The following is a 14,763-nucleotide window of genomic DNA, read 5'->3' as shown; positions in this document are numbered from 1 at the left end:
AATGATTCCTTCGATCTTATTCATTTTTGCTTGGGACGAAAATTGACGTTCACACAATAACACAGTGTATTACTTATTCATCCGTGAAAATTAATTAAAACGAGCGATACCACTACACGATAATTCTTGGACATCACTCAACACCCCCTAAAATTATGCTAAAATAAATATTATCAGGTATACTTGCTTCTTGATACTAGCAACATTAATTTCTGTACAAAAATTACAAACTTTCCAGAAAGAATCACTTTCATTCGACTAACGAGAAGCCATAATTGTAACTACGCGCCACTTCTTGGCGGGAAATCTATGACAGTGCGACCAACATAAACTAACCTAAAATCCCTAGTACATCATCGTTTCAGGAATATACAAATCTATCGTCCAATTAACCGAAAACTCGTACGTTGGTATCAGACGAAAGACTTTATATGCCGATTGAGGTTAGGTCTCGGCCGTTGTTTATAATAGTAGTTTTAAAGATATGTTAGTAAAATAGGTATAAATAGGATGTTTAAATGATATATTTAGTTAAATTTCGTATACCTTAAGTATCTTATAAGAAATTTTTAACACATTTTACATGTTTTACATAAACGAATGTACTGAAGATGGAAGTACCTACCGTAGGAAGTTTACCGTAAGTAAATAATATTTGAAATTTTATTTAATTAATGAAATCTTTGCTATTTCTATTGCTTCATAAAAATGAATCTTTTTCATATTATCACTGTCGCGAATGACGAATTCATGTTATATGGAATATAAGTTATTGCAAGGAATTATGGTTTTTAATATCGGATACGGTGTGCCGGTGTGAAAAACAATTAGTAGAAGATGAAATTAAAAAGGAAACTAAACTGCTTAAAGAAGGGCTATTATTTTTTAAGCCATATACCGAAGCATCGCTTCAAAACATTCCCAAAAATGATCCATCCCCTAGAATGTACGAATTAATTAGTAAACTGGCTCCACTTCTCGTATGTATTACAAATAAATTTTTGCGTCTAATTTTTCTTTCCTTAATTATCGTGAAAAATAATCGATTCATTCTGTTTTCTTTTTTTCTTTTTCTAGAATTTAGACGCCATAATTACATGGGATTTAGTATGTAATTTTATAAAATACGAGTATCGAAATTGCGCGGAAACTTTCGCATCGCAACTTATAGATTTTACATCGATGAAAGCATTGATCGACGATATTTGGGAATTTTATTACTCTGAAAGAATGACCGTGATAAAGTGCCTTAAACTTATGGTCGAATACAAAGATAAAGGGCATCGTTATCAAAAAGAATTTGCAAAGTTTTTCGATGATGTCCTATTTGGAGGGCTATTAGAATCTATTCGAAAACAGATAGAAGCGTTAAAAACAGTAAACCCACCGATACGATCGCAGCTGTGTACAGAAGAGTACCTACACAGATTATACAACAGTAGCCTTATAGAAATGCGGGAATTACTGCATATATTAACGGTCATCATTCACGATATTCATATTGCCGAGACCGAATTTATGAAATTTTATGAAAGCATCGGAGTAAGCATTGCCCAAAGTTTACATATCTTGGTATATTTTGTGGATAGTATCTCATATCTAATAATCTGATAATTTTACATTTACAGGGAGAACCAAGGCGATTAGCAAGTACAAAAAGTCACGAAGATAAAAAAGCAATTGCCAGAAAAATTAAAGAAATACAGTATAGTCAAGCAGCTTTATTTTTAGTAACATTAGATGTCAGAAAACAGTATGTTTTTTTTTATACTTTTACCTAGAATGAACTATAATTTTTATGTTAAAAATATTTCTTCTTTATAGTCCCAACATGGAAGAATGGATACAGAGCGTAAGAAAGAGTATGCAAGAAACTTTTGAACAAAAATGCATTCGCGACAATTCTCCTCAGGATAGTCCACTATTCTTATCCTGGATGTTAGCAAATTATGCCATCGATCCTGAAAATATTGATACGATGAATCGATTTAGACCATTCGGTATTAAAGCTATACAACTGAATGTTTTTCATTATTTACAAGATTTGATGAATAGCGAAATGATTTGTGAAAAAACCCATTATGCTGAAATTGTACGGAGCAGTGTATATAATCTTCTTACTTTGGTATGTGCTTTCGTTGACGAAGATAAATTGAACGCGCTAAATGATATTTTCAATGCTGTAGCTGCTACAATTCAATTTAGTGAAACTGCGGCCCGATTTTGGGAAGAGCGTAACGATGGTTTGTGGCTGATTTATAAATTCGCAGCTGAACAGTTTCCGTACGAGTTTGAACCGTTAACGAACATTGCAATTGGATTGGCGAGCGCGTCAGAATTAAGTGCCGAAAGAATCGCAATGGAACTGGATAATCTTCAATCGTTAACATTGGAGATACCACGACAACGAGACCATAATAAACCGTTGAGACCATACGAACAAGAATGTACAATTCACAAAAACTCGTATACGATATTAGAAGGTTGTCCTCGTGAAAATATACGTATATTGTCAAGTGAACGGGAAGTAGTGATATTTCGTCAAAAGGCAAGCTATTGGGACGCTTTACATCACAAGATAGAACAACTTTTTTCTCAAGCAGGTGGCAGAATTACAGGAACTAATGAAATGAATAAGAATTTGCCCGAACACGTCTCACAGGGCTTAAAATTGTTAAAAACATTAGCCAAACGTACATGGATACGACAAAGTATGGTCATTCCAGCAGAACTAAGTTTTGAAATTATAAACAGATTTTCTTATCCAGTATTACCTGAAGAGAAAATGTACATATACAAAATAGTTGCAGCTTGCATCGGTATTTCATCCGAACTCGTGTTGGAGTATCCGGAAGAAATATTGTCGCGAATGCGAGCTGGTGTTTATCCAAGATTCAATAATCGGTATCAAAAAACATTAGATTTTGCAGAAGCGGTTTCTTTCGATGGTGGTATAATTGCGTCGTGGTTATCTGCTATAGAAACGATTGCACACTCGTATCCAATTCTAAACGCATATCTAGATATTTTATCGAAATATTTAATCCGAAAGTATAACGAGGAAGCTCTATATACAATAGAAATACCTGGTATGGTATTTTTATTGCAAGGTGTTTTACCGAAATTAGATTCTTGGTATTTCGATTTGGACGCGGAAAGAACCGACTTATGGTTAAAAAGTATGTTTTGCCTTCATAGAGCGCTCGAATCTAGTCTACCAAAGGAGGATATACGTAATGAATTACAACTTGTTGTCGCGTATAGTTTACTGTATTTAGAACCACGACACGCATTATTAAAACTGATTCGTACTGGCGAACGTACTTTGCATAATAAAATGATGGCGGAAACAGATTGGATTCGAGGAAAGGGATTCAAAGCGATGAAAAGCGTACAATTAGCCTTGTCCGTGGTAAATAGATTACTAATATTTCGAAAATCATTGGGTCTTGAAATAAGAGATAGGTCACCGTTAGAGGCTGCCTTATATTCTTCACCTCGTGTACCAAACGGTCTCTTAATAGTGCCAACAATTGTAAATTATCTGTATGTCTGGTTTAGTCCGCCTTTGCAAGCGATGGCTGTTAGACTGTTGAAAAAATTTGCCGAAGGATCATCTATGTCGCTTCTAGTTTGTATGGGTATGGACGGTACCGCTATACGAGAGACCTTTGCCTCTCGTAGAGGGCTTATGTCGCCAACCTGTGTCGCGGATGTTAAAGTCGCTATTCTTGAACTGGTTGCTGTGTGCCTAGAAAAGCAACCCGGCCTAACGGAAGCTCTATTTAATATCGTACATCCAGCAGAATGCAAACGAATATTTCCTCGATCGGTGGAAGAATTTTTTACAGAAGGATGCAGACAATTTCTAGTTAAATACCTAAATCGAATCTATGAAAAAGATAACATCGTGTGTGACAAATTGTATAACAGCACGATGACGTTATTACGAGCAATGTGGTATCATAGGAACGAGATTCTTGTTAACTTTTTTCGAAAGCGGGAGAACTTTTGGACTCAGTTATTTGCTCCGCTTTTTAGAGAAATAGTATCAGGTGTGAAAGGTTATTCTCATCTGCTGGATATAATTACTTTAGAGCTATTCAAAAGTACCACGTTGGAAGACGATTTTAACACGAACCTGAAGAAACTTTTAGATAAATCAACGGATTATTGGAAGAAACTGACGATATATATACTGGACGATGTACACGCCGATAGCGAAGAGTCAAACAGAAATGAGAAGCGAGATAGTAATGTTACGGATTCCTTGTATGAAACTAATTTGGAATCTTGGTATAATTTTATCGTCACGTTAACCGACGAAAGAATAGCAAAAAATTATCCTATTAACGTATCCCAAGCGCAATTGATAACGCAACGTTCTTTAGAATCGTTATTGGAACGAATCAAACAATCTTATAATGTTTCTAGCCAAAAAATTACAATGTTACTGGCGTCTTTAACGCTTCGATGTATCACTTCTTGGAAACAGATGTGCGTCGATGATTCTAGAATTTTCAAATCGGGATTGACCCAGCTAATGCAAGAAATCGGCCAAGCTTATCGCAGTTATGGAAAGTCTTTGCGTCAAACGCTGATTTCTCTACTTCTCGGATGCGTGCAATGTGTGAAAAGCACTTTACGCGAAGACGTGACGAGTCTCGAATATCTTTTATCGCATTCCTGTATAATCGCTGCCAGCGAGTTAGAGGAGTTGAAGGAAGTCGCTACTGAATTGGAGAAACGAAAACAGCAACAGTACTCGGTTGAACGAAAAGGTATTGACAAAACAGTCACCATCGATAGCGTGATCGCGCAAAAGAATGCCGATGAAAGAAATGCGGAAACCGTTCGCGGGATTCGGGAAAGTTTACCAGCAACACTGGCTGTTTGCATGGTTACCCAATTATTACGCTCCTACGTGGAACGAAGTTCTACCGTGAAGCATCAACGAAAGTCTAGCTGCGTGCAACTTCGACAAATGATACCGGAATTGATGACATGCATCGGTATTACTTTGCAAAAGTATCCATATTTAAGGTTTAGTACGGCCGCTCTTAATTTGCTCAATTTAATCATTCGTTCACCGTACACTCTACATCCCGTCAATGAGAATGATATTGCGAAACTATGGTTGAGCCTAATTCCTCCCAGCGACATTGGAAACAGTATGTTGGACTCGTTGTACAACGATTGCCCGAATGGAAAGTGGCGATGCCAGGATTGGTGGCCGCTCTATACGCTCGGTCTTGAATTTGTAATAGGACTCGTGACTAGAGAAACACCTACCATCTACATAAAATCTATCGTCATATTTTTTAACTCTCACGAATATCAATTAATGGTTGCATCGACCTTGTTAAGACATACAGCGGATCTTTTTGCTGCCGATCTGGTACAATCCCTCGTTGCTCTTATTCATATCGTAGCAACACAGCCGTACGTTTGGAATTCGATACAGCCAAACGTTTGCGAGACTCTGATCAAATGTATGTATTTGGCATACGATAATACCGTAAACTTGTTACTGCGACCGCGAATTCTCAAGTTCATCATCGACGGTATCAGCGTAGAAAGTGCCGAGGAATTGGAGTCTTGTGACAAAAGATCACCAAGTGGTGAATTAAAATTACTAGTTAACAAATTGATCGTCATAAACACAACTTGTGCGTTAAGCTTCGTTCACTTTTCACCAAGACTAAACACTCTCGTAGACACTATATATACGCAAGACTTTTGGTATACTCCCATGGCGGAAATGAACTTCGGACCACCCCAGATGAGCATGAGCTCCGGCCCGCGATTAACTTACGGCACGATAATCAGCTCGACACAGTTATTTACGCAAGCTTTGCATTCTCGATCTCAACCTGTGAGTACTTTGTCCGTTTCTCTCGGTGGCCAACCAGATAAATCAGATTCCGCTAAGAAGGAATGGGAACATGCCGCGCCAGAGGATCGACGAATGCATTCGAGCAAAGATTTAAGGAGGATTATCCATGCGGCATCCGGTTCCACTTCGAGATCATCTTCCAACGTAGCGAGTGAATTTTTGGTGTACGTTAGTGGCCTAGATGTAACTGTGCCACTGTTAAGTAGCCCAAGACTTGTGCGGAGACCGTACGATCCACTTATTTGTGAAAATACTATTCTGTCAAGAGCAACGGCCTTGACAAGCGGTAGACACGTAACGAAAGGAGTGTCTGCCGGAAATGACAGCCCTGTCGTAGCGAAATATCAAAAATTTAGCGACCCTTGGTTCGAATCTATGGACGAAAATAATACGAGATTCGCTCTTGAAGTCAATCTCGTGTTAATCTTGTGTCAAGCCCTAGAAGGGGTCAGGAGTCCAAGAATCGCACTTCGAGATCGTCAGCTAATAGCGCGCGAAACGGTGACCGAATTAGGAGTTTTCTTCGATTTTCTGGAACATCGAGGTACTCCCGACGATTGGCAGGTTAAAGGATCGTTAATTAATCCCGACGCCAAAAGCGTAAGAACTATTCAACAAACTGTTGACTTCAATCAAGTTGTCTTACCCGCCAGATTAAAAGAGACAGAAAGAAAGGAACTTGTAGAAGACATATTAACTACGGGAAAATTCACAACCAATATCAGTAGTGTACAGTTTTTACCTTTGATGAGGAAATTATTGAAAACAGTGGTGGAATCGCTAGATTTAACACAGTATCCATAACAGCATCGAGATTGCGATAAATCTTTGAACTCTTTGAAAAAGGGAAGAAAACGACAGGAAAATATTCGGCATCGTACAAAAGAAGTAAAAATTTATGATTATTTATAGTATATATGGAAATTCACAATAAAGTAACGATTTTTTATTTAAGATATAATTCTACGTCTTCAGCGTGTGTAAAGGATAAAGAAATTAAGTGCAAGGATACACAAATGTGCTGTTTAAAATTTGTTTCTTATAAATAAAATATGATAGAACGACGACCAAAGTATTTAGAGTCGTCTAACATGTTGTGTATCCTTGGTGAAAATACAAAAGAAAAAAGAAAGAAATAAGTACAGTTTCATTAAATTTCATTTAATTTAACCATTTTAAAAGATTATCGAAATTTTGATTTTCATCAAACTTATAGATCGCTTTTTTTGTACACTTAGTAGTATCAGGAGCTAGACACGTGTTTAGTAGAGACGTGCGAGAATCAAAAATATCGGGTCGGGTCAGATCAGGTCTCGAAAGTATTTCGAGAATATCGGGATTTGTTAAGAATTTTCTGAACCCGAACTCACTTTGTCATTAGTATCAACAGAGCTAGTCCTAAAATGTAGTCCACATTCTCGAAATTCTCGAGAATCCCGATATTCTCGAGTCTCCAAATACTTTTGGGGTCCAACCTGACTATGGGATTCTAGCACATCCCTAGTGCTTAGACGACAACAGTATAATTATTTTCATAAATTTTGCATCCAATTTATACAATCCTGCCATTTGTAACGTTAATAACGTTTAATTAGTTTGTAAAGTACGAATACTTTAAACTCATCTTCCTGTATGAACCTCATCTACGGAACCAGAAGTAGTTGTCGGAAAGTAGAAAGCAGAAAATGGAAAAAGCTATAGTAATTCACGTTCACGTGCCACTTATCCTACTTAATTATCTTTTCGATTTACTTATTTTGCTATCATTTTATTTTAGTTTTGCGAAAAACTTGTTCTTTGCTTTGTTTCTGTTATATCGATCGATAATCATATTTATACGATACAGTACAAAAATATAATTCATGATATTAACGAATATTATATGTTACGACAATAGTGATAACGCGAGTGTTAAATGGATCACATCGCACCAAGACATAGGACGTCTTCCAGGCTTAAAACCTGAAAGTCGTGTTCGACGCTAAGGGGGCAAATGAGGTAAAATGTTCTCTGGCGATGGTGAATCGTGTACATCGTTGCTTCTCGACGTCACTCTCGAATGATAGAAATTATTAGAGGCGGCAGAAGTGATGGTAGAACTGCTTGTAACCGTACTTGTAATTCCAACGGCCGTAACCATCGGAACGGTGCTAGTTGTTGTCGTATTTATCGTAATTGTCGTTACAATAGAGGAGGTAGAGTGACTTCGAGACGTCAAATTCGACCACATATGTGGGTTAGTGTAGCTAGAATCGGACGGTGAACATTCGGAATGACGAGTTGACGTAGTACAATATATAGATGATGACAATGTAGTTGAAACAGAACCTGAGGACGATACAGTCACAGCGGTTGATACCGGTGGTGGTGGAGGTGGAGGAGGGAGTGGCGGCGGTGCTGGCGTTGGTCCATTCGAATCTGCTAAAGGATCAATTACGGTACCATCCCATGGTTCCGCCGATTTTGCTTCGTCATTGTTTGGAGCATTAACGGTTGTCCTTTGCCGTTTCGCATCACCATACAATAAGCAATGAACATTTGGTGAACTGCTACGATCGCGAACACCCTCTTGTTCTTCCAGAAATCGGTCCATATAGTCCCTGCTTACGATTCAACGATCTTGTCATACTTCAAGTTTTCAATCGTAACATAAAAATATAACAACAGAAAGTATATGATTTCATTGAAACTTAATTTAATGAAGATTTATTTAATGAAAGAAAAGAAGAAAAAAGATATAAATACAGTATATTCGATCATTATGGCAATTTAAATTTATAAACATTTGATCTTCTAAACGATTAATTCTATTTGTGTAAATCAGAGAAAATACTCACGTGATACCAGGATGTAAAGCATACTTCTTCTTTTCTAAGCGAGCCTTATATGTAAATATATCATGCCGTTCCGTTTTCTTCCAAAGATAATAAAATTGCACCAATTCGCCAACAGATCGCGTTCGAACCTGTTACGATGACCTTTATGTTATGTACAATTGTTTCTCGCTACTGGAAAGTAGTTCGAGGTTGATGCATACCTTATTCTTCTGTATAAGATGAAAATCTTTTCCGTAACTTCGTAATCCAGATTCAAAATTATGACATTCTTCTTCCGACCAAAGACTAACTGCATCCGTTGGCGGTACGACGTTCATTCTTCGTCTTCTTAATGCCTCCTCGAGATTGTAACCACATTGTAACAATAGATATAAAGCTTGCTCGTCGTCTCTAATATGAGATCCTGTCGGCAGAGAACCACCTTTTACGGCTGGTAACTGTGCCCGTTCTAAAAATTCTTCAGTTTCCTCTTCGGGTATGTGGCTGGGATCCCACAGCATTTTGTCCTCATTCTCGTAAGGTAAAGCATCGTCGTAATGACAGAGACCTTCTGGTATAGCCGCTTGGTAATTAATACCGACCATGATTGTCTTCTTCCATTCTTCTTCGTCTGGACTATAATCGCAATCGTCTTCTTCTTCTTCGCTCTGTGGTCGTGAAACGCTTCGCAATAATCTTGACGTACCGCTACCTATACCACCGCTAACTATTCCATCTTCTCCTCCATCTACTATACCACTGCTAACACTACCTTCTACTCCACCTCCCGTATTATCGTTTGTACAGCTAGCAAGCGCGGTTATGCTACTGCATTTGGCAGTAGTAGTGCCACCCATTGTTGAAGTCGTCCTTGTATTTTCATTGTTACTACAACCATCGATCATAGAACATTCTTCCCCTTCACCTTCTTCATCGTCTTCATCATCATCGGGAATTCTGTGTCGTCTGTTATTGTCTCCAGTACCTACATCACTGGTATTACTTCCTTTCATCGTCGATCCTGACACCAACGATGACGAATCTTTTCCTTTTACCAACATCTCTGTGTAAAATTGCTTGAGATCTGGCTCGTTACTAGTTGCATCCGCTTCGTCATCATCTTCGTCGTCATCCGCGTCGTTATCTCCCTTATCTGAATACTGTTCTTCAATTTCTGGATCGCCGCTTCCAGATGGGATTAGCATTTGGTCTGAACTGTTTGAGTTTTCTGTAGACGGGTCCCCGTATCCATACATCGCAAGTAGGTCTTTTAGTGGCATATCACCTTCCTGAAAGGAGACAAGAACACAAATGATTACTATGCCACATATAGCAAACCGACTAAACATACGAATCTCACTACGAGAACGCACTTTGAGTCCAAAGTGTTGTAGAAACTTATCATAATTGTAATTATTTATGGGCTTGATTTTTTCATTTCACAGGCTTGATCCTAGAATAGTTGGGATCAGAATCTTGTTACAAAATGAACATCGCATATGTTAAATATTTAGCTCTGTCAATTCAGAATTATACCTTTTGTAAGTTGGACAACTCGTTGTGAGAATCTTCACTACCTTCTAAAGCTTCTTCTTCGTCTAAAGTCCGTTCATCATCAAAATCATTTACCATCATTTCTGTAGTTGGACCCATCTCATAATCTCGATCTGCCCTATAAATTATTAAGTACATAAAAATTTGTTTACATATTCTTCTTTTAGAATAGTCATTGATTATCAAATATATTAAAACCTATTCATTGATTTATCTATACTAACATGTTTATATTTTTTGCAGTAACCAAAGTTGAAACATATCACGTAGATGTTAGATGGCCGTATCTAAAGTAATACACTGAGCGATGCACACTATCAAAATGATGAAGAAGAGTGTTCTTGAGCTACCTACGTTGTAGATTTTCTCTGGTTTCAATAATTTATTTATAAACACTTTTATCATATAAACAAAGTAATACTAAGAGAATGTAATATGCAACTTGTAACACGAATCTAACCTTAAATTTTTATGACATTAATGCTGACATTTACATTCACGACAACCACTCATTTTTTTTAACAAACAATATGATACAAATCAACTGTATTCTAGTTTCTTGTTTCTGGCACTCCGTACTATTTCGAATTTCACTACACCTCACTAAGAATCTTTGATTACAATGTACATATTCACAAAGAATAGAAAATTTTTTCACACAAAAGTTTTATGATATATCTAACATTTTTCTAAGGCACATTTTTAATCAATGACAAAACAGTCTCAACCGTATCAAAAAAAATCATACAGAACTCTGATAAATTTTGAGAAAACAAACTGAAAAATGCACAATACATTATTTATATTCATCAAATGTTCCATTACGCTTCTATATCATTCTGAAAAGCGGGAAATTCATGAAACGCGTTAGAACAACCAATCACGAACACTTACGATTATGTAGAAAGTGTTTTACCATTGGTTGAAAAACGTGTTTTCCTAAATAAATACTTTTGTGGCAATTCTTGTAAATGCATCCTTATAAACTTTTAACTTTTCGTTAATTCTTAATATTTACATAGTATAGATATATATTAAATCATATACATATATAAGTCTTATACATATTTATATTTTAATTAAAAAAGGAAAAAGACAATGTATTTGTAATACTATGAATAATGGATATATATTACATATGTATATGCTATACACACTTTCTTCTACATTGTTCTACATGACAATAAAATTAATACTAACGATTACTTTAAGAATGATTTATGAGTGTCATTTATTTAAATTAGTATTGACGTAAAAAAGATATTACTCAATATATTTTGTCTATTACAATTTTACTTGTCATAATTTATAGATCCATTTTTATAAAGTTTGATATATATATATAGTGTGTGCCAGTATAAATAAAAATTATAGAATAAGTACAATATGCTGCCTTTTGTATTCAAACGTAATTATTTTAAAAAGGAACTGGTAAGAAATTCGCCAACTTTGTTTATTTAAAATATAATTTATGTACAACGATTTTATGATTACAATAAAATATTTATATTTTAGATTAAGCAGGGTAAAGTAGAATTATTTTTACAAATTCCAAGGTAAATAACACTTGAATATTCAATATATTACTAATAAGTAAAACATTATACTCTTACCATAAAAAAGAAAAGGAGAGAAATATATATATACATATATTTTTTCTACAGAAGTATATCTGTAAAAGGAGATGAAGCATATCAATATATTGAAAAAAGTAAGACTCCAACAATGCATTTTCAACCATCTCTACCACGTTTACCTATTCCAAAATTAGAGGATACATGTAGAAGGTATCTAAATGCACAAAAACCATTGTTATCTAAGGAACAATTAGAAAAAACTGAAATTTATGTTAATGAATTTTTGACTAAAGATGGTATTGGATTGCACAAAGAATTAATTGAAAAAGATACTAAAAATCGTGATACTAGCTATATTAGTGAACCTTGGTTTGATATGTATCTTCGAGATCGTAGACCTTTACCTATCAACTATAATCCTTTCTTAGTCCTTAATCCAGCATCAAATCCAGAACATAATATACAATTAGTAAAAGCCACAAATCTTATTGTATCATCATTACGATTTATGAAGTCTTTAAAAGAGAATGTTTTACGACCTGAAGTATTTTATTTAAAGCCTAAAACAAATGAGAATAATGTTTACCATACTATTACAAGACTTCTACCTCCTCAATTCAGTTGGTATGGAGCTTATTTATTTAAGGTAAAAATCACAAGTTCTACATGAATTATAAATACTATGAAATAATCTTTTTTTATCCCAAATAAAAAAATTTTTTTCAGGCCTTTCCATTAGATATGTCACAATATCACAACTTATTTAATACAACAAGATTACCAAAGCCAGAAAAAGATCAAATTTATGAGAATGCAACTGGCAAAAACATAATTGTCATGAGAAAAGGGCACTTTTACTCTTTTAATGTAATAGATGAAAATGGCTATATTCGTAAACCAAAGGAAATAGCCAGTTGTTTAGAATCTATTTTAGGAGCTACTATATCCATCAATGAAAGGCCTATTGGAATACTTACAACATCAGAACGTGACTTGTGGGCCAACACAAGAGCATATTTGTCACAGATTGGTAACCAAGAAATTTTACAAAAAATAGATTCTGCTATATTTACAATGATATTAGATGACATGCATGTTGGAACTGACTATAATGAGTTAATTAGGACATATCTTCATGCGGATGGAACAAATAGGTGGTTTGATAAGTCATTTTCTTTAATTGTTACAAACGATGGATATGCTGGAATAAATTTTGAACATTCATGGGGAGATGGTGTAGCTGTCTTAAGATTTTTGAAGGTAATTCTGTAGAAATGAATTAATAAGTTTTTAATGTTCAATTTCATTTCTTTCTCTTTTCTCATTTTAAGGATATAGGTAATGACATAACAAAACAACCAAAATTCTGTGCTGATGATATTAAATATCTTCAAAAAGGAGCAGTAGAAGTTGAGAAACTCAACTTTGTCATAGATGACAAAGTACAAAATATTGTGAATAGACAAAAGGAAAAATTTGGAGAATGGATAGGAGAATTAAGTGTTGATCATATGATATTTAATGAATTTGGTAAAAATGAGTGTAAAACATTTGGTGTAAGTCCTGATGCAATTATGCAGTTAGCTTTCCAGCTAGCTTTATATTATCAAAGGAACTATGTAGTACCAACTTATGAATCTTGTAGTACAGCAGCGTTTAAACATGGTCGAACAGAAACTTTGAGATCATGCACAATCGAAACGAAAAAAGCATGTGAAGCTATAGCTCAAAAAAATAATAATTTATCCAAATCTGAATTGAAAAATTTAATAATTAATTGCAGTAACGTTCACAATAAACTCTCCAAGGAAGCTGTTATGGGTAATTATAAAACATTAATTTCATATCAATAAACATTGAAATGGTACTGAAAGTTTATTCACATATTTCCTTATAGGGCAAGGATTTGATAGACATTTATTTGCGTTAAAAAAAATTTGGGAGCATTCAAATACTCCGAAACCAGCTATTTTTTCGGATCCGGCGTATGATAATATAAATCATAATATTTTATCTACATCAACTCTTTCAGATCCAGCTATATGCGCTGGTGGTTTTGGACCAGTAGTAAACAATGGATATGGAATTGGGTAAGATATACTTCTTCTTTATTACTTTACAAGCATCATATTTGCAATTTAATAACATATATGGAATGTTTGAATATTTTGTTTGAAACACATTATTCTAATGCTTAGATACATGATTCAAGATGAAAGATTGGGAGCTATTGTGACAAGTTATAAAAGGAATAATAACGCAAACGAATATGTAAAATGCTTGGAGAAGGCATTTAAGAACATTCATTCTATAATGACTTGTGGGAAATGATAGTATTACATATGTGCAATTATCCAATTATTATTGTATTAAGGATGAAAAAAATTTTTAATATTGTTGGTTATATATATATATATTATATATCTTGAATTTTTATACAATGTATTAGTTAAGAATTTTTGTACTATTATAAAACAAAGAAGTATATTTTTTGTATTATCTAATAAAGATAAGACAGCTCATAAATAATATTATACATAGTATATTTTACACATATACTAATGAATGTAACATAGTATCATATTTATTTAATGTAATATTTCGGTTAAAAAAGATATATACAGTAGACACATTTGAAAGAGAGAGCGCTATAACGCACTCAGAACACCAATCAAAAGACTGCATTACAGCAATAAACTTTACACTAGCAGAAATAGTTATTTATACACATGGTTGATACACAAAAGTCTATATACCTAAGTTATTAATTTGTAACAGCTATTCAAATTGAAATCTCCCTGGAACCTCTTGTAACAACAAATACCAACCTTGTATAAAGGTTTTTTATACTAATTTAAACAAACAAATTATGCTTTTTAACATCTTTTCCAGTATTTATTTTCTTTTCAATAAACACTAT

The 14,763-nt window shown here is 34.7% G+C and overlaps 3 protein-coding genes across 6 annotated transcripts; 2 read left to right on the top strand and 1 right to left on the bottom strand.

Annotated features, from left to right (window-relative positions):
• The first annotated feature begins 392 nt into the window (after positions 1-392).
• On the top strand, positions 393-6,964 carry LOC100741985 (nucleoporin NUP188 homolog). The gene is made up of 5 exons (XM_003492016.4): positions 393-640; positions 770-980; positions 1,078-1,542; positions 1,629-1,753; positions 1,825-6,964. The coding sequence occupies exons 1-5, from the start codon at positions 612-614 to the stop codon at positions 6,698-6,700; spliced, it is 5,706 nt and encodes a 1,901-aa protein (XP_003492064.1). The 5' UTR covers positions 393-611; the 3' UTR covers positions 6,701-6,964.
• A 540-nt stretch (positions 6,965-7,504) lies between these two features.
• LOC100741151 (mesoderm induction early response protein 1) lies at positions 7,505-11,136 on the bottom strand. Of its 4 annotated transcripts, none has more exons than XM_012389448.3 (5): positions 10,491-11,136; positions 10,249-10,384; positions 8,934-10,001; positions 8,734-8,861; positions 7,505-8,499 (listed from the first exon to the last, which is right to left on the bottom strand). In XM_012389448.3, coding segments are annotated over exons 1-5 (1,956 nt in total). In that variant the 5' UTR covers positions 10,493-11,136; the 3' UTR covers positions 7,505-7,877. The 4 variants fall into 4 exon arrangements, with proteins under 4 accessions (XP_012244871.1, XP_012244872.1, XP_012244873.1 ...); XM_012389449.3 differs by having other exon boundaries at positions 7,505-8,496; XM_012389450.3 differs by lacking the exon at positions 10,491-11,136 and adding an exon at positions 10,086-10,165.
• Positions 11,137-11,441: 305 nt separating this feature from the next.
• On the top strand, positions 11,442-14,743 carry LOC100741751 (carnitine O-palmitoyltransferase 2, mitochondrial). The gene is made up of 7 exons (XM_003492014.4): positions 11,442-11,697; positions 11,782-11,822; positions 11,931-12,489; positions 12,570-13,103; positions 13,175-13,664; positions 13,741-13,933; positions 14,042-14,743. Exons 1-7 carry the CDS (start codon positions 11,653-11,655, stop codon positions 14,172-14,174), a joined length of 1,995 nt encoding a protein of 664 aa, XP_003492062.1. The 5' UTR covers positions 11,442-11,652; the 3' UTR covers positions 14,175-14,743.
• The last annotated feature ends 20 nt before the right edge of the window (positions 14,744-14,763 follow it).

This window comes from Bombus impatiens, unplaced genomic scaffold (genome assembly GCF_000188095.3).
Source record: "Bombus impatiens unplaced genomic scaffold, BIMP_2.2 scf_0647, whole genome shotgun sequence".
In the NCBI taxonomy this organism is placed as follows: domain Eukaryota; kingdom Metazoa; phylum Arthropoda; class Insecta; order Hymenoptera; family Apidae; genus Bombus; species Bombus impatiens.
This window is presented reverse-complemented; position numbering and strand designations above follow the sequence as displayed.